The 24,008-nt window shown below is 36.4% G+C and overlaps 1 protein-coding gene and 1 pseudogene across 11 annotated transcripts in view; one reads left to right on the top strand and one right to left on the bottom strand.

Moving 5' to 3' along the window:
* Nucleotides 1-24,008, top strand: part of ZGRF1 (zinc finger GRF-type containing 1) — a 77,123-nt gene that overhangs the window by 7,278 nt on the left and 45,837 nt on the right. For 9 of the 11 annotated variants that reach the window (XM_077882312.1, XM_077882311.1, XM_077882308.1 and 6 more), the window contains exons 4-10: nucleotides 5,855-5,914; nucleotides 7,425-7,610; nucleotides 7,923-10,188; nucleotides 13,439-13,512; nucleotides 17,914-17,964; nucleotides 20,891-20,971; nucleotides 22,950-23,135. In XM_077882312.1, the coding sequence (XP_077738438.1) occupies nucleotides 5,855-5,914; nucleotides 7,425-7,610; nucleotides 7,923-10,188; nucleotides 13,439-13,512; nucleotides 17,914-17,964; nucleotides 20,891-20,971; nucleotides 22,950-23,135 (2,904 nt within the window). Of the gene's footprint in view, nucleotides 1-5,677; nucleotides 5,735-5,854; nucleotides 5,915-7,424; nucleotides 7,611-7,922; nucleotides 10,189-13,438; nucleotides 13,513-17,913; nucleotides 17,965-20,890; nucleotides 20,972-22,949; nucleotides 23,136-24,008 lie in introns of all 11 variants that reach the window. The other 2 variants (XM_077882310.1, XM_077882309.1) reach the window with 2 other exon arrangements.
* On the bottom strand, nucleotides 16,675-17,276 carry LOC144303930 (large ribosomal subunit protein uL18-like; annotated as a pseudogene).

Here is a 24,008-nt window from a genome sequence, read left to right as displayed (position 1 = left end):
AGAGAGCTCTTAAGCGTGAGTGGGCAGAGGGAGGAGAGAATCCCAAACAGGTTCCATGCCCAGTGCAGAGCCTGATGCTAGGCCCAATCTCATGACCCTGAGATTATGACCCAAGCTGAAATGAAGAGTCAGGTGTTCAAACAACTGACCACCCAGTTGCTCTAGTTAGATACTTTTAATAATCTATTAACAAACATAAAAATTTTGAATATTTTAAATTTACAAATTTATTTGATTTTTAAAACATTTTCTTTATTTTTTTAAAGTATTTTTAAGTAATCACACCCAGCATGAGGCTTGAACCCACAAACCTGAGATCAAGAGTTAGATGCTCCTATCAAGTTAGCCAGGAGCCCCACACCACCACCGACTCTTTTTAAAAGTGATCTCTCTACATCCAAGGTGGGCTTAAACTCTAACTCCAAGATCAAGCCTCACATACTGTATTGACTAAGCCAGCCAGCTGTCCCTGAGTTTCTTTAGCACTTTAGTTGTCCTAACAAACAACAGCCTCCCAATTAAATCCTTCTAGTGTATCTAAGAAATTGAACATAAACATAATTATTCTTAAAATACTGTAAGTTTTCTAATCCTGTTTATAAACAGTAAAATTAACGTACCATTTTTCAATTAAAAAGTAACACCCAAAATTAATTTCTAAGTTACACATTTAGAGTCATTAAATGTGTAATTTGTCTAATCTGTTAGATGCATGTAAAATGTAAATTGAAGCATTATAAGTTTTTTTTTTGAGAAAGAGAGGGAGCAGGGATGGCGGATAGGGGTGGAGGGAGAAGGGGAGGCTCCACACCCAGCACAGAGTCTGATGTGGGGCTTGATCTCATGACCCTGAGATCATAATCTGAGCCAAAGTCAAGAGTTGGACACTTAAACTGACGAGGCATCCAGGTGCCCCTACTTTAAAATAAAAAATATTTTTTGAAAATTAAAATAACACAGAATGCTTTAAAATCATTGGTTGCATAATTACTAAAACCTATTCATGATCTTAATTCAAAACATTGCTATATTTGGTTTGAATTACTGCCTTATCACTGTCCATTTCAAATGTTTCAGGAGTTAAAAGGCACTTTCCCATAGGGGCCACCTGGCTGGCTCAGTCCAAAGAATGTGTGACTCTTGATTTCAGGGTCATGAGTTTGAGCCCCACGATGGGTTGAGGGATTACTTTAAAAATAAATAAACAAACTTTAAATAAAAATGTTACTGTCCCAAGTAAATTGGAGTCCTCATTCATATTTTTTCATCATTTGATTTGTCCTAATGAATCCATTCACTGTTGATGATATTCTATGTAACTTTCTTTCTTTCTTTCTTTCTTTCTTTCTTTCTTTCTTTCTTTCTTTCTTTCTTTCTCTTTCTTTCTCTTTTCTTTCTTTCTCTTCTTTCTTTCTTTCTCTTCTTTCTTTCTCTTTCTTTCCTTTCTTTCTTTCTTTCTTTCTTTCTTTCTTTCTTTCTTTCTTTCTCTCTCTCTCTCTCTCTCTCTCTCTCTCTCTCTCTCTAGATTTTATTTATTTATTCATGAGAGACAGAGAGAGAGGCAGAGACACAGGCAGAGGGAGAAGCAGGTTCCATGCAGGGAGCCTGAGGTGGGACTTGATCCTGGATCTTCAGGATCAGGCCCAGGGCTGAAGGCGGCGCTAAACCACTGAGCCACCTGGCTGCCCTCTATGTAATTTTCTAAAAAACGTTTTTCCTATTTCGTTGGGCCAACTCTTCAAAGTCTCACAGATTTTGTAATATTAAAAATCTCTGATTAGATTCTGCATATCCTTCCTGTCTTCGGTACAAATTTATAATATTGGGTCACACTAGTGTTGTAATCCAACTTTATCTTCAACTATAGCATGTATCTATTGAATGTCCATTTTATCCCTCGTATTGATAAGTCTTAGGAAAACAAGATAAATTCAAGTTAGTTGCAGGGATTTTCTGTGATCCAGGAAAGTTAGTAATCTCACTGTATACTAAATAACACCCTTCTTCTCAAATCCAAGCCAGTGCTTATTCTCTTGCTAGTATTACCTTTACCTGTCCAAGTCTTTGCTGTCGGGGTTGATCATCTTCATTATTTGAGTCATCATTTAATAAACATATTTTGCTGGTAGGCAATGGGACAATTTAAATAAGACATACAAAGGCAATGTAGAAGACCAGTTAATGTCAAATGGACCTGAGTTTGAATCCTGGCTCTTCACTTATTAGATGTATAATCTTGACAAGTTATTTAGCTTCTCAAGGCCTATGGTCTCTTTAAGTTGTCTTGAGGATTAAATGAGAAAATGTATAAACCTCTTAACAAAGTGCTTGGCACATTGTAAGAATGCAGTAAATGGTAACATTATAGTTTTTGTCTTCAAGGAGCTTTTATCTAAGAACATAAGGATTATAATATGTATAGAGATATGGTTAGGGTTCTATAGAAGTGATATCAAAGTCTGGTTCAGAGGAGTCTTTCCAGATAAAGAGTATTTTTTGAGTATTTGTTTTTTGTTTTGTAAACAGAATTGATAGGTTGGAGGGAAAGGAGCTAAAGTTGGTGTCATAGTTATAACAACGTGGAGGCATGAAACGTAAACATGTGGGGAGCTAGAAGCCATTAAATACGCCTGGAATGAAGGGCTCGTATTGGGAAATAGTAGAATGTATGGCTTAAAGGGGTAGTCAGGAGTCATATCATGAGAGAATTGTATAAGCTTTAGGAGCCAGTGAAGAATTATGACCAGAGAGTAACATAATCATGTTTCTGTTTTAGAAAGATCACTCCGGCAGCAATGTCTAACATAACTATTAAGCTGTGTAGGATGAAAGTTTGAATTTAAGAAGACTGTAAGCTAAAGAATAACACAAAAATGATGGGGATCTGACCAAGTAGTCATTAGCAATGACAATGGAGAGAAGGGATGATTAGAGAGAAATTATGAAAATATTATAGAATCTTAAGTTCTTGGATATGGAAGATATGAAGAATCATGATTTTTAGGCTTTTGTATGGTGATTATGGTACTGAATAAGATATCTTGAAAAGAAAAAGCAAGTTAGGGGAAAAATGGTGATTTTTAAAAAAGATTTATGTATATATAGGGAGAGAGAGAGAGTGAGAGAGAGAGAGAGCGCACGTGCGCGCATGTGCTTGCAGAAGCAGGGGGAGGGGCAGAGGGAGAGAAAATCTTAGGCAGACCTTGCACTGAGTGTGGAGCCCAATGTGGGACCAGATCCCATGACCCTGAGAGCATGACCTGAGCCGAAATCAAGAGTCAGATGCCTAACTGAATGAACCACCCAGACACCCCCAAAATTAAGACTTTTAGTTCCATTTTGAATGTAATGAATTTTTTTTAAAGATTTTATTTATTTATTTATTCATGAGAGACACAGAGAGAGGGTAGATATATAGGCAGAGGGAGAAGCAGGCTCCATGCAGGGAGCCCGATCTGGGACTCGATCCCAGAACTCCAGGATCACACCCTGAGCCGAAGGCAGATACTCAACCACTGAGCTACCCAGGCGTCACTTGAACATAATGAATTTGTAGTGTCATAGGACACATTTAAGTAATTGGCTCTAGAGACCTGGAACTCAGCAAAGTTCTGGACTACTAATACAGATTGGGAGTATATGGCATTTAGATGATATTTGAAGCTTCTGGAGGTGATTCATTCATTTATTTCTTTAACAGATATATATATATATATTTTTAAGATTTTTATTTATTTATTCATGAGAGACACAGAGAGAGAGAGAGAGAGAGAGGCAGAGACACAGGCAGAGGGAGAAGCAGGCTCCATGCACCGGGAGCCCGACGTGGGACTCGATCCCGGGTCTCCAGGATCATGCCCTGGGCCAAAGGCAGGCACCAAACCGCTGCGCCATCCAGGGATCCCTTTTACAGATATTTTGTAAGCACGAGTTACACACTGTTCTATGGGATGCAGAGGGAACAAAACACATGAATCTCTGACTTAATGGAAAAAGCAGGGAGGAGACAGGCCAGTAAACTAAATGAATATGTTTTCCTAGTCGTTTAGGCAAACAACTAGGAGTAGAGTGAGCAAGGATAAGAATGGAGATCAAGGGGATTATTTAGGCCTTATTGGTCATTGAAAGAACTTTTGTTCTTGTTCTTTGGGAGCTGTGGAGATACTGGAAGGATTTGAGCAGAAGCATGACATGATCTGCTTTGTGTGGATGTTATTATTCAAGAATGGGGTATAGACAGGTGCCTGGGTGGCTTAGTTGGTTAAGCGTCTGACTCTTGATCCTAGCTCAGGTCTTGATCCAGGGTGGCGAGTTCCATCCCTGTGTTGGACTCCTCCATACTGGGTGTGGAGCTTACTTAAGAAAAAAAAAAAAAGGATAGAGTATAGAATGTAAAGAATAGCAGAGAAAAGATAGAGCCTTTGTAAACACCAATCTTTCAAACAGCTGTATTGAGATATAATTCACATGCTCTTCAATTAACCCATTTAAAGTATTCAGTTCATTGTTTCTTAGTATATTTACAGAATTTTGCAACCATCATTACAATCTAATCAATTTTAGAACATTTGTCACCCCAAAAAGAAATCTAATACCCACTAATGGTCACTACTTAGTACCCACCTCCCAGCCCTGAGCAATCACTAGTCTACTTACTGTCTCCATAGATTTGCCTGTTCTGGACATGAATGGGATTATATAATTGTGGCCTTTCATTGAATGACTTCTTTCATATAGCATGTTTTCAAGGTTCATTCATGTTGAAGCATGCTTCACTTTTTTTTTTTTTTAAGATTTTATTTATCTATTCATGAGAGACAGAGAGAGAGAGAGAGAGGCAGAGAGACACAGGCAGAGAGAGAAGCAGGCTCCATGCAGGGAGCCCGATGTGGGACTCGATCCCGGGTCTCCAGGATCATGCCCTGGGCTGCAGGTGGCTTTAAACCGCTGAGCCACCGGGGCTGCCCTTGAAGCATGCTTCAATACTTTATTCCTTTTATTGCTCAGTAATAGCCTATTGCATGGATATATCATATTTATCCATTCTTCAATTGATACACATTTGAGTTTCCACTTTTTGGCTGTTATGAGTAATGTTGCTGTGAATTTGTGTGCAATTTTTTGTGGAGACAGGTTTTCATTTCTCTATATATACTGAGTGGAGTGGAATTGCTATTTTTAACCTTTTAAGGAACTGCCAAACTACTCTAAGATGATGGAATCCGCAGTATATAAGGGGCTAGAGGAGAAACTTCTATTAAAAAAAAAAAAATGGCTAAAGACACAAGGAGAAACCCAGAAAATTATAATTACCTTAGCTTCCTTTTTTTTCTTCCATTCAACTTGTAGAGAACTCTTTATATATTTACTGAAACCTTTTTCAGATATGTGATTTGTAAGTATTTTTCCCAGTTAGTAGCTTTCCTTTTTAAAGTTTTATTCCTTATACCTCATAAACAAGTCTCCTATCCCAATGCTGATGACTTACTTCAAGCATTGATCATCTCCCCAATCCTCCATGCCACACCATTACTGTAATTTGTTTACTCATCTTGCTTCCTGTTTTGCCCTATAATGCATTCCAATTCTGTTTTTTTCCAAGTTCCATTCCAAGATCCTCCTGGTAGAGATTAAGTTCATGAATTTCTTATGCATTTACTTTTGTTTTTTTGCACAGACTGAATAGTTGCTTAGGAAACATTTGAAGTAGATGCACTTTCTAATCCAGAACAAAGTGGGTATTTCTCTCATGATATGATTTACTTATATAAACAGTTTTGATTTGCTATTGAAGATGTTTAAGAAAAGCAGAATTATATTGTTTCTTTTTAACACTTATTTTGTTTTAATATAGGCAGTTTTATATGATGACAAAGGAGAATGTTTGGAGAGTATATTTCTTAAGTGCCTTGAGGTATTTTAATGTTTCTATTTTTAAGTTACTTAAATCTCTATATTTAAGTTAAAAAATCTCTTTACCTCCTTTATGAATATTGTTCAAGTCATGGTATCTAAATTCGATACGGTAAAACATAGACAATAAGAGACTTTATTGTGTTGGTCTAAAAACTTGAAATAATTTATATAAAGTGCAATTTAGTAAGTTTTTTTAAAAGATTTTTAAAATTTATTGACTTCAGAGAGAGAGAGAGCTTGAGAGAGAGTGCAAGCAGGGGGAGGGGCAAAGGAAGAGGGAGAAGCAGGCTTCCCCACCGGACAGGACAGAACAGGGAACCTGATATGGGACTTGATCCCAGGACCCTGGTATCATGACCTGAGCTGATGACCTTTAAGAAGACCCTTAACCGACTAAGACACCCAGGCACCCTAGTATGATGATTCTAAAAGTGTTAAAATGCATATTATTATTATTATTATGTTGATTTTGGCCATGATGTTAAATCTTTAAAAATTTTTTGTGACATTAATAGTGGTTGTGGTATTTTTGTATTTATCAAGAGGGTCTATGAAAAGTACTAGCTCAGTAGATGCTTAATTGGATATAACTACTGTTGTTATTACTTCATTTTAAATCATTTCATTAGAAAAGACTAAGCATATTATCTGTGATAATACACAGATTTTGTATATCACCACTAGGTTGATAATCTTATTTATTTTTAAAAAATTTTATTTATTAGAGAGCAAGCAAGTGTGTGTGCACAAGCAGGGGGGAGAGGCAGAGAGAGAGAAGCAGGCTCCCCACTGAGCAGGAAGCCTGGCTTGGGGATAGATCCCAGGACTCTGGGATCATGACCTGAGCCAAAGGCAGCTGCTTAATTGACTGGGCCACCCAGATGCCCTGATGATCATTTTTATGCTTCAGTCAGAGACAATGGCGAGTGCTATATTTTGGGGGTTTTGTTAGTTTGTTTTGATTTTTCAAAAAAAAAATTGTTATTAAAGTAATGAAAATGCTTTTTTGGAATATGATTTAAGCAACTGTAATTTATAATAATATTTAATATGTGGTAATTATGAGCATGTAGTTGACATGAATTTATAAAAATGTATCATTGGTATTTGACAGCTCTAATTTTAAAAAGTACATTTAGTTGTATGGATTCTTAGTGCGCTCCTTGAGAGAGTGCATATTTGTCTTGCTTGGTGAGCTCCTTGAGAGAGGGCATATTTGTCTTTTTTTTGTACCTCCTGCAAAGGGTCTCACATATATAATATTGAATAAGCAAATTAGTGAAAATTTTTTTGCTATATTATTATCCTTTTTTTGTGCTTATTGATAGTTAACTGGTACATGAAAATAAATGAAGATTTAGTTATTGATTCATACATTGTAACAATTATTTATTGAATATTGTGTTTTGCTAGTGCTAATGACCTACTGGAACACATAATCAAATAATTAGATGTATGTGATCTTAAATTTATTTTCAAAAATTCTTTAAAATTTATTTAAAATTTAGGTGAAGCCTGGAGATGACTTAGAAGGTGATCGATACTTAATCACAGTTGAGGAGGTTAAAGTTGCCGGAAGCATTGCTATTAAACCGGATGTCATTAAAGAAACATCAGAGTTAAATCCAAGGAAATTTATATCCTCTGGGCGGTCCCTTGGATGTCAGCCTGCTGGTTTAAAAAGGAAGTTTACTGTAAGTTTCTCTGTTGAAAATAAGAAATCAATGTATATTTATATTCTTTCAAGAAGTACTGAATTTGAAATTATTGTACTCTATCATTAAAATGGTACTTCATAATGCAAGTTTAGGTAGACAGGAAGTAAACCCCAATTAGAAAAATCTTATTAGAAATGAGTGTTTACATTTTAATTTGACAAATTTTATATCTTTATTACTTTACCTTGCAAAACACACTCCCTTTTCTTTCTTTTTTCTTTTTTTTAGCCAATTCACTTCATAGTTTCTAGATAATGGAAGAGCTAACAACTGTTTTAATATTTTTAGGGTTTTCCAGGACCACGTCAAGTGCCAAGGAAAATGGTTATTACAGAAAATGATGAATCAGCTGCATCACCTGAGGCTAAGAAAGCTGGCCCTATTTTTCTTTCTCCCTTCTACAACACACCTCCTTTGTTTTCTACTGCTGGCAAGAAAGATACAAATAATATGCCAACAGACCCTGAGAACAGTGTCATTTACAAGAACAGAGAGAAAAATGGCTTATATTATTCTTCTGTTGTCTCTACTCCATCCTTTAAGAATAACCCAGAAATGCTATGTGAAGAAAATTATTTTTGCTCACCTGTCTATGCTGTAAATAAGCATTCAGATTCTTTACTATCCAATGAGGCCATAAAAAAAGATGGTTTGACATCTCACTGTTTAGGAGTTTCAGAAAACATCAGAAGCAAAGCACAGATATTAGCTCTTCTGAAGTCCAAATCAACTAGTATGGGTAAAGAACTAGATTCTGGGATTACAGAACATTTCCCTCAGATACAACTACAAGAAAGTGTAAACATTCCTTCTACACCAAAGTGCATAATTGAACAAGACAAGTGTGGTGAGGTGAAGAGCACAGACAATTTATACTACCAGCATCAATCGGAAAATACTATGAGCTATAAAAGCAGATGGGCCATGTATTTATCCTCACAGAGTTCACCTGTACGTTCTTCTACTGAAGATGGAAATAATATAGAAAGGAAACCCAAAACTCAGGGAGATAATGTAAATTTAAATTTGAAAGACCTTGTACAAAAAAGGATACAATTTTTTGAAACATGTGCTGAAAAGGGTAAAAACTATAATGAAGACAAGCCAGTAGGTGATAATGATCAATCTTGCGATCAGGAAGTAAAATTGGAAATTCCTTCATTCTGTAAAAGCAACAGCTTACCATTTACCTGTAGCAGTGTAGAGAATGATGGCTTATTATCAGAATCTGACATTCAAAAAAATAATAAAATACCTGTTAGTCAGGATGACCAGATGTGTCTAAAAGGATCAATTCTCATTAGAGAAAATGCTCAGAAGATAAATATATGTGGAACCCCAGAAAAGTATGACCAACCCATGTCGTCCCTGCCAGAATCTGAACATCTACAAATTGAGTCTTCTACAAGTAACAATTCTAGGATCTCTGATGACTTTACCAATATGCTTTCTAAAAGTAATACTGATAATGAAAATCTTAATAGTATTCCTGAACCAATGAGTAATGTAACACAGCCACTTGTGGAGGTGACTTTTAATCTGAACAATTTTGAAACCAGTGACTCTGAGGAGGAATCCCAAGAAAATAACAAAATTTCCCAGAATTCAGAGGGTTGGGTAAAGGAAACTCTGGTTAATGATGGCAGTTCAAGTGTTCAAAAGAGATGTGAAAATATAAGCTGTAAGAAAGTTGGCAGTGAACATTTGTCTCATTTAACATCTATGGAGGATAAGCCTACAGAGACATTTCCTAAAGAGACTCTGCTGTCACAGTTTTGTGATAAAGCGTGTATAGGTTTTGACACAGGACCTTGGAAAACTGGAAACAGAAAAGAAATAGAAGAGTATAATGACACATTAAGCAGTTTTGATTCATCTTTAGAGTGGACTGATGATGTATATGTAGATAATAATGAAGATGCTAATAAATCTATACAAAAAGTCAGAATTAACTATGATGTTGCTTCACTACTGAGTAAGTCTAAAGGTATAAGCTCAAATTTACATATTCCTCAGTTAAACATAGCCACTAATCAGATTCCTAAAAACAGCCTATTCTCGGAACAGTCTGGGCTTAAGCCTTTTATAATGGGAAATAAATTAGACAAAAATGATGAACAGGTTTTACTGTCAACTTCTAGCAGTGACATCAGTATCCAACAATTAAATGTTAATCAGAATCACTCTGAAGAACCTGTTGCTCTTGGTAAATCAAATACCCAAGTTTCCAATTCTTTGTTGTACCCTCTGGGAGAAAAGCATCCTATTTCCAAAGAAACAGAAGCGTGTATTCCTGAATCCGAAGATTTGGGAAGGATTAGAAGTTTAGACCATGACCATATTGAAGTAGAACCTGCTGGAGAAAGCAAACAACATTGGAATAGTCCTAGGAATCCTTCAGAACTCTCTGGATTAATAAATAACATTTCCCTTTTAAAGTCATTGTCTGAGCATAGTACAGCTTTAGAAGGCTTGGAAATATTGAAAAAGAAAAATACTACCTTTAAACAACAAGGAACTCTACAGACATATAATCCAGATAGTAATTCTGAAGGTTAGATTGACATGTTTGTTTTGGATTGTTCTTTATATATCTCAGAGGATGAAAAGTATTTGCTCTGGAAGCTACATTAAAGAATTACAGATTTTTTTTTTTTTTTTTTTTAAGAGAACGAGAGAGCAGGCGGAGGGGCAGAAGGAGGAGAGAGAATCTTAAACAGGCTCCACACCCAGTGCAGAGTTTGACAAGGGCTCAATCTCATGATCCTGAGATCATGATGTGCTGAAACCAAGCATCAGTTGTTTAACCAACTGAGCCACCCAGGCTATACTACACACCAAATGGCTTCCAAATTATTACACTATTATCACTACTAGCAAGTTTGTAAAGTTCACAAATCCTTTGATTTTCTTGTTTGGTTTTGCCATGTATCCTACTGAGAAGATAGAGTATTATGTTCAGAAGTTGCTTGGGTGGGGGCATCTGGGTGGCTTTGTTGATTGAGCATCCAACTCTTGGTTTTAGTTCAGATCATGATCTCAGGGTCCTAGGACTGAGCCCCACATCAGCTCTGTGCTGGGTAGGGAGTCTACTTGAGATTCTCTCCTCTCTCTCTGTCCCTCCCCTGCTCATGTGCATGCTTTCTCTCAAATAAATAAATCTTTTAAAAAAGTTACTTGGGTTATTTTCTTTAGTGTGATTATGTTATCATTTGATGTTAATATAGTTAAAGTTCACTGTTTATATTCAGTATGAGGACTTTTTTGCCCATCCTTGTTGATGTATGTAAAATATTAATCTAGTTCAGGAATCGAAGCTGTATAAAACCATAAACTCAGATCTCTTCCTTATGCCTTTCATCTTGTTTTTACCTACCTGTTATATGTAGCCAATATGTCATCTCTGTGTTTCTTTTTGCAAAAATAAATACCTCCATATTTACATTCTTATTCCCTAACTTTTCAACAAAAGATCGTATACTGTATATATTCTTTAGCACCTTCTTTTCACTTACTATGTCTTGGAGATTGCTTCCTATCAATTCAGAGGACATATCTTCATTTTATTGTTTACATCTGTGTAATATTTGTGGATAAACCATCATTTATGCAACCTGTCTCCAATACTTTGCTATTACAAATAATGTGATACTAAGTAACCGTGTGTGTGTGTTTGCACATTGAAGTGTATCTTCAGGGCAAATGTCTAGCAGTAGGGTTGCTTGGTAAATATGTGCCTTTATTGGATACCTCAAAATTCCCTCCATTTCTTACCCCTACCAGTAATGTGGGAGAGTGTTTGTTTCTCCAGTCTTGCCAAAAGTGTGTTACTAAGCTTTGGAATTTTTGCTAATATGATAGATAAGAAATGGCATTTCAGTGTATTTAAATTTGTATTTCTCTTACTACAAGTGAAATTTAACATATTTTCATATGTTTAAGCATCAGTTGTATATATTTTTCATGAACTGTCCTACCCTTTTTTCCAGATTTTTAATGGCTGTTGGTCTTTTTATTCTCATTGATTTTTAAGAGTTCTTTATATTTTAGAGATGCTAACCTCTTTATGATATGTATTGGGAAAATAATGAAACCAGAAATAACAGTTGACTAAAAATGAAGTTTTAACTAGATTGAGCTATGATTTTTTTTTTACAATAAAGTTTTTTTTATTTAATCTCTACACCCAACATGAGGCTTGAACTCATTACCTTGAGATCAAGTGTTTCATGCTCCCCCACTGAGCCAGCCAGGCTCTTCTGAGTTTCATTTTTACAAATAATAACCACTTTAAAATTATAGTCTTCTTGAAGAAGATTATAGTCTTCTTGAAGAAGATTATAGTCTTCTTGAAGAAGACTATAGTCTTCTTAAAGAAATTGATATGATTGAATATGTATCTTTTTCTTTAAGAAAAAAAAAAAAAATCCAGGGCAGCCCCAGTGGCTCAGCGGTTGAGCGCTGCCTTCAGCCCAGAGCCTGATCCTGGAGACCTGGGATCGAGTCCCATGTCCGGCTCCCTGCATGGAGCCTGCTTCTCCCTCTGCTTGTGTCTCTGCCTCTCTCCCTCCCCCCTCCCCCCTCCCCCCCTCATGTTTCTCATGAATAAATAAATAAACTCTTTTTAAAAAAATCCTATTTTTAAACAGATACTCAAGTAGGTAGTATGGTGTAGCCACCCTGTCCTCTTTTCCATTCTGCAGACTTGTCAATTCTCCTGTTGGCAGGAGACTCTCTGCCTGTTCTGACTTTTGTCTGAACACCTTTATTCCTGGCATAGCTAGTAGCTTTTTCTTGTATTCAGATCTCAAATGTTGCTTCTCATGAGAGATCTTTCTAATCATCCTATCTAACATTATTTTCTATCATATCAACCTTTGTTATGAAGCTCTTTTGTATCATAATCTGAATTTATCTGGTTGTTTAAATTTTTTGTGGCCTTTTGTTAAAGAGACTACTATTTTCCCAGTGCCTGGTACAATGTACTTAGAAGATAGTTGATTTTTTTTTCCTCAAACCAGAGTCAAATGGGTTTAAGATAGATTTAAAAATAGCATTAAGTGCTTTTTTTCTTGTCTGTATTTGCATATAGCAGCAGTTTAATAGTCTTAGCTTTATTCCAACAGTTAATACTTCATTTTTAGCATATTTTAGTATAAGTTATTAACTGTTGGCTTGGTATTTATTTTTCAATTAGTTTGAAAAAAGAAAAGGAAACATTTCTACTATTGACTTAGAAAGTAACCAAAAAAGTATTTTTTCTTGAATTTTTATGAAATGTTTGACTACACATATACTATACAGATATACAGAATAGTGAGTGAATCCTGAAATATCCAGATTCAACAATTATCAAAACTACCCTATCTTCAAGCTTAAGTTGTATTCCTTGCTTTATAAAAGAGGATTTTTGGAAAGATGTTATTATTTGTAAGTAACTGCTATACCCAACATGGGATTCAAACCTATAACCCTGAGATCAAGAGTAAAAAACGTGGGCAGCCTGGGTGGCTCAGCAGTTTAGCACCTGCCTTCGGCCTAGGGCGTGATCCTGGAGGCCCCGGATCAAGTCCCATGTCGGGCTCCCTGCATGGAGCCTGCTCCTCCCTCTGCCTGTGTCTCTGCCTCTCTCTCTCTGTCTCTCTCTCTCTCTCTCTCTCATGAATAAATAAGTAAAAATCTTAAAAAAAAAAAAAGTCAAAAATGCTCCACTGACTGAGCTAGCCAGGTGCCCCTAGAGATGTTTTTTAAAAATTTAAAAACCTATACGTCTGAGGAATAAAATCATATTTTATTTATTCTAGCTAGGAAACGATCGACTGCAGAAGTTTTGCAAGCTTTACCAAAGTTGCCTCCTCTGAACCAGGATTCTCAACAGGTACATTTTTTCCTATATTGTTTTATTTTGATATAGAATGTTCTGTTCATGTAATGAGATTACAATAATATAGAGAGTCCTGAGATATTTGGTTTCATGACCTGCCCCCTGTATCTCAGTAATTGTTTTCATTACATCCTTTGGGGGAAAAAAAAAAGCCTAGCAATTCCATTTATTAGATAGTAGTGAACAACTTACTAAGTATTATGTCCTGGTAATTTTGTAAGCTTTTTATTTTTTCCAATTTTATTGACAAAGTTGACATACAACATTGTACCAGTTTAAGATGTACAACATAATGATTTGATATATGTATATGGATTACTGTAAGCATTTTATTTTACTTTACTTTACTTTTTACTTTATTTTTTACTTTACTTTTTAAGTGGTCTCCTTGCCCAGGGCAGAACCTACTATGGGGCTTGAACTCAAAACACTGAGGTTAAGACCTGAGCTGAGATCAAGAGTCGGCATTTAACCAACTGAGTCACCCAGGCACACACTCCCTGACCCTGCCTTTTTTTTTTTTTTTTTTTTTTGTAAGTATGCTCTACTCCCAGTGCAGAGCCCCATGTAAGCATTTTATTTTTAAATACATGCAATAACTAATGGAATATATGCACTTGTTGGGTATTGCACAGCTTCCCAAGCTTTAGAATAGATTAGTTTTCTTGTTCACATTGATTTTCACATGGTAATTGATTTTTATCATAGCAGTTTCTGAAAACAGCTTTCAAAAGATATGCCATTGAAAGAAATGACATAAGATCTGAGGTTGAAACTGAACTACCTTGAGTTAGTTCATTCAATGATCAATAGATGTCAAGTGACACTTTATTTCCCTTAAATTAATTTTTATTTTTTTATTTTTATAATTTTTAAAGATTTTATTTATTTAGTTGAGAGAGAGAGAAACTACACAAGTGGAGGGAGGAGCAAAGGGAGAGAGAATCTTTTGTGTGGACTCTGCTGAGTGTGGAGTCCAGCATAGGCCTCAGTCTCACAACCATGAGATCACAACTTGAGCCAAAACCAAGAGTCAAATGCTCAACCAGCTGAGCCACCCAGGTACCCCTTCCCTTAAATTTAAAACATTTTGTGGAGACCCTGATGAGTTTACTCTGGCACCCCAAAGTACCTTGTTGAGCAGTTTAGGAACCATGGTAATACTATTAAAATTGTAGCACTAATTAGAATACACTGAAATTCCAGAATAAATCATTTAAATTAGTTTTTCTTCTTGGGGATGCTATTATCATATTTGGAGGGATATTCATTATATGGCACTGCTCTTTCTAGAAGACATGTTTGAAAGAAAAGAAAGTGAAACATTTCATTTACCCTTATTTTGTATCTTACTCTATTTTCCATATTACTGTTGTTTTTTTTTTAATCTTGAGGGGTGTTTTCTTTTTTAAATACAGAAAAAAAGTGAAGAAAAATAAAACCTTGCCACTGATAATTATTACTGTTTCCAGCATTTTTTGGCCTATTTTAAAAAATATGGTTAGATTGATGTGTATAGATAGTTTTGTATCTTTTCCTCTTAATATATTATGTTTTTCTTGGGGTGCCTGGGTGGCTCAGTCAGTTAAGCGTCTGCCTTGGGCTCAGGTCATGATCTTGAGGTCCTGGGATCGAGCCCCACATCAGGTTCCCTGCTCTGCAGAGAGCCTGCTTCTCTCCCTTTTCCTCGGCTGGCCACTCCCCCTACTTGTTCTCACACACACTCTCTCTCTCTCAAATAAATAAATAAAATCTTTTCACACACTCTCTCTCAAATAAATAAATAAAATCTTCTCACACACTCTCTCTCAAATAAACAAAATCTTAAAATATATATATAATGTTTCTCACATTATTAAAAGACTTCTTAAATATCATTTATCTGTTTATTTATTTATTTTTAGAGATTTTATTTATTTATTATTCATGAGAGACACAGAGAGAGGCAGAGACACAGGCAGAGGGAGACGCAGGCTCCATGCAGGGAACCTGACATGGGACTCGATCCCGGAACTCCAGGATCATGCCCTGTGCCGAAGGCAGGCGCTAAACCACTGAGCCTCCCAGGGATCCCCCTATCTTTTATTTATTTTATTTATTTATGTTTGTTTGTTTGTTTAGTTAACTTTTTAGCTGCTTGGTTTGTAAGTTTATTATTGTCTTTGTCTGAAAAATCTTAATAGAAAATTGTGTTTTGGGTTATTAGCTCTCAGCAGTCTGCTCCTGAGCTCAAAGGAAGCTTGCCTTTCTTTTAGCTACCCAGTCTTTCTTCTTGAGCAAGGGTTATTTTGTAATGGCTCCACCTCTTTCTAACTTCTTTTTTTTTTTTTTTTTTTTTTTTTTTTTAATTTTTATTTATTTACTTATGATAGTCACAGAGAGAGAGAGAGAGGCAGAGACACAGGCAGAGGGAGAAGCAGGCTCCATGCATCGGGAGCCTGATATGGGATTCGACCCCGGGTCTCCAGGATCGCGCCCTGGGCCAAAGGCAGGCGCCAAACCGCTGCGCCACCCAGGGATCCCTCTTTCTAACTTCTTTCTTAGGCTTCTTCTTCTTCTTCTTCTTTTTTTTTTTTTTTTTTTAAGATTTGTTTATTTATTTATTCATGAGAGACACAGACAATCAGAGATACAGAGGGAGAAGCAGGCTGCCCACAGGGAGCCCAATGCAGGACTTGATCCTTGGACCTGGGATCACACCCTGAGCTGAAGGCAGATGCTCAATGTCTGAGCCACCCAGGGGTCCCCAGGCTGTTTCTCATAGCCTAGATTCTCTCATATAGCAGCATGAGCTTTCTTATACATCTCCATTTTGTCTGGAGTTATGCTCTTTATGTATTGAAAGAGTTGTTTCTTATAAGCATGTTCATATTCTCCCATTAGTAGCACATATAATCTGCAACATTCTGACTCATGATGTGCTTTCGATGCACTTCTGCATTGAATTCCTCGTTTTCTAAATCATAACTAGGGGGGCAGCCCCGGTGGTGCAGCGGTTTGGTACTGCCTGCAGCCCAGGGTGTGATCCTGGAGACCCTGGATCGAGTCCCACATCAGGCTCTGTGTATGATGCCTGCTTCTCCCTCTGCCTGTGTCTCTGCCTCTCTGTTTCTATGAATAAATAAATAAATAAATAAAATCTTAAAAAAAAATCATAACTAGCGAATCATTTGGTACTGTGAGGGACAGACAAGCCTCCATTCACAGCTCCCTGGAGGGCCCAAAAAGCTTTATTTCCAAGAGTAGTTCTGGCAAGCCCTGCATCCAAATAGCAGGAGAAGGTACCAGTTGACCATCAGTTTTCCAGTCACCTCCACTTGGCCTTCATAGAACTCGGCAATGTCAAACCTATTGAGAACCTGTGGGCCAGTAGCCTGCAGGTACAATATGCTGCAGCGTGATTTGTCAGGGCAACCTTCACTCCATACTCTGGGAGCTCATGATGTAAGTTAAACAAACTATCATATCTCCTATATGGGCATAAGTAATCTGTCAAATCATATCTCTGTTGGTTACACAAACTATCATCCTGTATTAAGATGTGTTGTACCTATTTTTTCCTGAATTATCAAGTGTTTCCAAGCATAGTAAACAGCTTTGCCCTCTCATCATCTTCTGAATTTCACTTGGTATCTCTTAAAGTAAGCCTTATTCTTGACAACTTTAACAAACCCTATCCTGCAGAACAGAGACCACGTTGGCAGCTCACCACAGACCAGCAATTAAATACATCTTTTAAAGGTTACTTACCATCCCATCCTATGGATATCCTATGCTTTGGATAAGCAGTGCCCTATTTTGAACATTTAAGTTATTTCCAGCATTTTTCTAGGATAAATAAAAGTTTAGTAAATGTTTTTGCACATAAATTATTGTTCACATTTTAAGTTTTTTCCTTAGATTTGAGTCCCACAAGTGGAACTGATGACTTGAAAGGCTAAGAACAATTTTCTTGATTTATATTGTCAAAGCTAAAAATCTTACAGTATGAATATTTATTTTACTTCACATTCATCAGTACTAAGATATTTTCAATTTTGGGGCACCTGGGTGGTTTGGTTGGTTTGACATCCAACTCTTGATTTTGGCTCAGGTTGTGATCTCGGGATCTTGAGACCAAGATCAGCGTCAGGCTCAGTGCGCACTCTGAGGTCTGTTTGAGATTCTCTTTTCCTCTCCCCTTTCCCTCATTCTTGTGCTGTCTCTCAAATAAATCAATCTTTTAAAAGTATCTTCAATTCTTGCTGTCAGAATAGTGTTAAATTAACATTTTGTTTTTACTCATTTGATTATTAGTGATAGTGTTCTTTTATTTATGTCCAATAGAATTTATATTTTATTTTGTAACTTACTAGTACCTTTTAGTTATTCTTATATTAATATTCTGTTCCTAAGATTATAAAAGAAAATGAAGTTGAACCAAGTAAACCACTTCAGTCTTTGCAGGTAAGTTAATTTTTAAAATATAAAGTAGCCAGAAATTGAATTGTATGTATAGATGTGGCATATTGTCAGCTTTCAGTCTCATTTGTAATTAGTTACCCCCTTTTTTTTTTTTTTTTTTTTTTATGATAGTCACAGAGAGAGAGAGAGAGAGGAGAGAGAGGCAGAGACACAGGCAGAGGGAGAAGCAGGCTCCATGCGCCGGGAGCCTGATGTGGGATTCGATCCCGGGTCTCCAGGATCGTGCCCTGGGCCAAAGGCAGGCGCTAAACCGCTGCGCCACCCAGGGATCCCTAGTTACCCCTTTATACTTATTTAGATGGGCCTGCTGTCTTATATAAATGGTTAATAGGATTTGGTTAAATAACAAATCTTTTGTCACCAATAAGCTTGTAAACTTGCAAGCATTACTTAATCCAGGAATTGTCATTACATTTATAGCTGTACTTGCAACTCTGTTCCCTACAAGAGAACAAAACAATATTCGTATAGTGGTGGCTCAATTATTTTTCATCCTTATATAATAAGATCAAATATATAAAATCATAATTAGCAACTGCCTTATTACAAATGATCACATTCTTAATTCTTTTTTTCACTTGAAAAAATAGGGCTTAAAGTCTTTCAAGGACAATTATCACAGAGTAAAACTGCAAATAAATACTATCAGTTTCCAGAAGGAGTTGCCGTTTAAAACAAATATCATATATATATATATATTTTTTTTTTTTTTAAGATTTTATTTATTTATTCCTGAGAGACACAGAGATAGAGGGAGAGAGACAGAGACACAGGCAGAGGGAGAAGCAGGCTCCATGCAGGGAGCCCGACGTGGGACTCGATCCCAGGTCTCCAGGATCAGGCCCTGGGCTGAAGGCGGTGCTAAACTGCTGAGCCACCCAGGCTGCCCCAAATATCATATATTTTTAAAAAGCTGTTGTAATCTCACAGTACAGAAAAACGTTTTACGATCTTTTGCAAAAGTTTTTTATTTAAATCTTTAGCATTAATATAGGAGCATATTTGCATTTTTGTAATACCTTTCATACTACAACTTTCTAAATATCTCTTCATGTACATTAGTATAGAAAAAACTGAAAATTTAAAGTTAGGGTGCTCTTTGAGGATATATTTAATGGCACTGCTATTTTATTTCTGCTAATTTTATTTCTATAATTAATTATACATTGTAAAGCAGAAGAAAAAATGTGCTAATTGATTTTTAAACTCATATTAAAAAAATAAACTCATTGTATTAGAAAATACTAATTCTAAAATATGAGTTGAATGTTTTCAAGAACTACTTAGTTGGCAGATGTGCTAATGTATTGGTTTTTTTTCTTTTTTTAAGATTTATTTATTTATTCATGAAAGACACAGAGAGGCAGAGACATAGGCAGAGGGAGAAGCACGCTCCTCGCAGGGAGCCTGGTATGGAACCCGATCCCAGATCCCAGGATCACATCCTGAGCTGAAGTCAGACGCTCAACTGCTGAGCCACCCAAGCATCCCTAATGTATTATGTTGTTAGTGGAAAGTAACCATTATTTGAAGAAATACACTACATTACCTCTTCTGTCTATTTAGGGAATTTTTTTCTCTATATTTTTTAAACATAAAAGTTTCTCAGTTAAATTCCGTTTGACTATCTAATTCATAGTAGAAATTATGGTTGTTGGGATCCCTGGGTGGTACAGCGGTTTGGCGCCTGCCTTTGGCCCAGGGTGCGATCCTGGAGACCCGGGATCGATTCCCATGTCAGGCTCCCGGTTGCATGGAGCCTGCTTCTCCCTCTGCCTGTGTCTCTGCCTCTCTTTTTCTCTCTGTGACTATCATAAATAAATAAAAATTAAAAAAAAAAGAAATTATGGTTGTTTTATATAGTTACTTGGGGAACTAAAAATTACTAGTTGCTGTTGTCTATATCTTGTTTTTATAGTTGCTAGAAAATTATTCTTTTCTTTTTTTTCTTTTATTATTTTTAATGTAGCCTGATGTGGGACTCCATTCTGGAACTCTGGGATCATGCCCCGAGCCGAAGGCAGATGCTCAACCACTGAGCCACTCAGGCATCCTTAAAAGAAATAAATCTTTAAAAAAAAGTCATATGCTCTACTGACTAAGCCAGCGAGGCTGTCTGATTCATTCTTTAAATAAACAACACTGTTTACAATTTTTGCTTCTTTGGTTTCTTACTAATTTTTGAATGAAATAATCTGCCTTAAGTATTAGATTAGGTGGGTATTGGATATGCAACAATTTTTTCTAGTGTTAAAATACTCAATTTTAACTCAAATTCTAAAATTTTAGAATTAGGGGTGCCTGGGGTGGCTTAGTCAGTTAAACGCCTGCTTTCAGCTCAGGTCATTATCTTGGGGTCCTGGGATGGAGTCCCATGTTGATCTCCCTGCTCAACAGGGAGTCTGCTTGTCCCTTGTCTTCTGCTCCTCCCTCTCACTCATGTGCACACTTACGCACATGTGCACATGTACTCTCAATAAAATCTCAAAAAAAAGATTCTTTCTCTCCCTTTCCCTCTGCCCCTCCCTATGGTGTGGGCGTGTTGTTTCCTCCCTCTCTCTAAAAACAAAATTTTTTAAAATTTTTATTTATTTATGATAGTCACACACACACAGAGAGAGAGAGAGGCTAAAAACAAATTTTTAAAAAATTTTAGAATTAGAATTTTTTATTGCTGAGTTTTAAAATTAATTAGCATAGTACCTTATCTGCTGGAGAACTCCTTTGCCAGAGGTAGCTGTATGCATGTGTGTATGTATATATGTGTGTATATATACAGAAGCAAGATTGAAATGGCAAGTATATTTTCAAATGGCAAACTTTAAGTTTTGGGAATATTTTCCCATCAAACTGATGTTCTGCCTATAAAACTATTCTAGCTAACACACCTATTGATATTTTATTCTAGTTCTTTTCCTTTGGAGATAAAGAGACTGCTTTTCTAGATGTTATGCCTAAACAATCAGAGAGAAAAACCTGTGACCCTAAGGTAAAATTTGTGAACAACTTTGATTTTCTAATCAACTGTCTTTTCATACCACCATCAGTTTTCATAGGCAGAAGGTTAATGTGCATAATGAATTAATCTGGTTGTAGGAACAAGAAAAACTAACTGATTACTGCTACTCCTTGTTTGATCTTGAGCCCTTTCTCTTTACTAATGAACCAATAATGCATTATGCGTATATATAATGCATACCCTAGGGGTTGGACAGAAAGATAAAGTATAAATAATGAATGTTCTGTGGAGAACAAAATGAAGATCTTTATAGTCTAGAACATATTATAGTCTACTCTACTACTTCTACTTCTGTAGAAGTACATATAACCTAAGCTCTAATAGTGCCACCTACTCCAAATCAAAAATTTATAGAGAAAATAGCTGTAAATAGTTGGGTTTCATAAATACTGATTCTATTTAAAACCCAACAGACTTCTAGAAGAGATCTACAGAGAAGCATAGAAAACAAGGCATCTGCTTGTGGAGAATGTGTATTCCCCATAAAACAAATCAGAAATATACAGAGTCTAACAGTTGAGACTTTGTAAATTGAAATGTGTATGCTTTTAAAATTTAGAATATTTTCAACCAAAGTCTTGTATAAGAGACATTTTAGATTTGATTTTCCTTTCAAATATGTGATTTAGAATCTTCATTATTATTATTATTTTTGTTTAAAAAGATTTATTTATTAGAGAGAGAGAACGCCTACAGACAGAACAGCAGAGGGAGAGGGAGAAGCAGACTCTTTGCTGAGCAGGGAGCCTCATGCAGGGCTCGATCCCAGGGTCCTGGGATCATGACCTGAGCCGAAACCAGAGGCTTAACCTAGGTGCTGTAGAATCATCATTTTTAAATAACAGAATATTCAGATTATTTATTATTGTAATTTTGTTAATTTATTAGTTAGAAATAAATTTGTCCTTTATGTACATTCCTTTGGCTCTATTAGCAATCTTAATTTTCCACTTTCTGGGTAGAGTTTGTCACCCTGTGAGGAACAAAAATTTTAGAACCCTCAAGGGGGCAGCAGAGAAAGCCATTTGAAGCCTGAAAACTGATCAGGTCTCTAAGGGGCTAATAGTACTGCTCTAAGGTACATGCCTGTATTGGCATCATATTCTTGGGCCTTTGTTCTCAGAGCAATAGGATCAGATATTCTGGGAGGCAGAGAGCCCACCACCCCTCTTCTGTGAAGCCTGATAGTTTAAAAAATGCCTGAACAACGGAAAATGCTTCCTCTATTTCTTCCCTTACTTCCTATTATCATGTTTATCAACTGCTTCTTATATGCTACGCATGGTGTTAAAGGCACATGATACCCTGATGAAACAAAAAGGTCTTTTCCCTTAAGGATCTTACAGTATAGTTATGATATAGATGAGAAGAAACTTCATTGTAGTATAATGTGACAAGTCTATAATGGAAAGTTGTATAACATACAGAGCAAGCATAGAGAAAAGAACAACTATATCTTTCTGGTTTAATTAGTCCATTATAACTATACTTCTTTTTTTTTTTTTTTTTAATTTTTATTTATTTGTGATAGTCACAGAGAGAGAGAGAGAATGAGGCAGAGACACAGGCAGAGGGAGAAGCAGGCTCCATGCACCGGGAGCCCGACGTGGGATTCGATCCCGGGTCTCCAGGATCGCGCCCTGGGCCAAAGGCAGGCGCCAAACCGCTGCGCCACCCAGGGATCCCTATAATTATACTTCTTATGTCATAATAAAAAAGTTCATATTTATTAATGTTGAACTTGAATTCAATTAAAGCAATAACTGAATTATGTTTTATAATTCACATGTGTTAGGATAATAGTTTTTCTGGTTTTCAGTATTAGTCACTTAGATTATTTACAGTAAGTAATATTTAATAGAAAGCTGAATTATGATTTATTTCATTACAGTGACTATATATTAATATGTATTTATTATAATACTAATTTTTAATAATTTACTTGTAGCCTGTTGAGTTTCAAGGGCACCAAGTGAAAGGATCTGCTACTAGTGCTGTAATGATGAGAGGACACAGCTCACAGCTAGAATGCGGTCAATTTCCAGATAGTATTGAGTATGAAAACTGCACAAGAGACACTTGTTTATTGACACCAAAATTGACCAGTGCTTGTATGCAGATTGATTTCCTGCAGGTAAAAATATCTTTTATAGTTGTCATTTTCTTTATGTCAATACTAAATTTTATGAAGAGATTATATTTAAATCTTTGAACAAACGTAAGTTATCCCTTCCCCTACTTCTTTAAGTATGAACGAAGCTTCTCTCTTTGCTACCAAATAGAGATCATTAAGAGAATGATATGCATATATTCAAAACTATGTCTGTTAAAGAGATTAAATTTTTTTCTTTTTTTAAGATTTTATTTATTTATTCATAAGAGACAGAGAGAGAGAGAGAAAGAGAGAGGCAGAGACACAGGCAGAGGGAGAAGCAGGCTCCATGCAGGGAGCCCGACGTGGGACTCGATCTGGGGACTCCAGGATCATGTCCTGGGCCGAAGGCATTCACTAAACTGCTGAGCCACCCAGGCGTCCCGATTTTTTTTCTTTTTTATTAACACATAATGCATGTACAAAATAAGTGCATAATTCAATAATTACCACAAAATGAACACACCCATATAACCTCAACTCTTAAGAAATAGAACATTAAAAAAAAAAAAAGAAAGAAAGAAAGAAATAGAACATTACCAGTATTCCAGAAGTCACCTGGCACCCTTTGAACTGCTACGCTTTTCTGTTCCCTCTGAAGATAACTATTATCTTGACTTATAATACCATGTTAGTTTTGCTTTTATTTTAAGATTTTATTTGAGAGTGAGCAAGTGGGAGAGAGGCAGAGAGAGAGCACAAGCAGGCACATGAGCAGTGGGGGAGGGAGAAGCAGACTCCCCCCTGAGCAGGAGCCCAGTGCAGGGTTTGATCCCAGGACTTTGGGATCATGACCTGAGCTGAAGGTAGACAACCAACTGAGCCACCAGGCACCCCTTAGTTTAGCTCTTAAAA

The sequence above is a fragment of the Canis aureus genome, chromosome 33 (assembly GCF_053574225.1).
Source record: "Canis aureus isolate CA01 chromosome 33, VMU_Caureus_v.1.0, whole genome shotgun sequence".
NCBI classification, from domain to species: Eukaryota; Metazoa; Chordata; class Mammalia; order Carnivora; family Canidae; genus Canis; species Canis aureus.
Note: the sequence above shows the minus strand (reverse complement) of the source record. Positions and strands in the feature narration are given on the sequence as shown.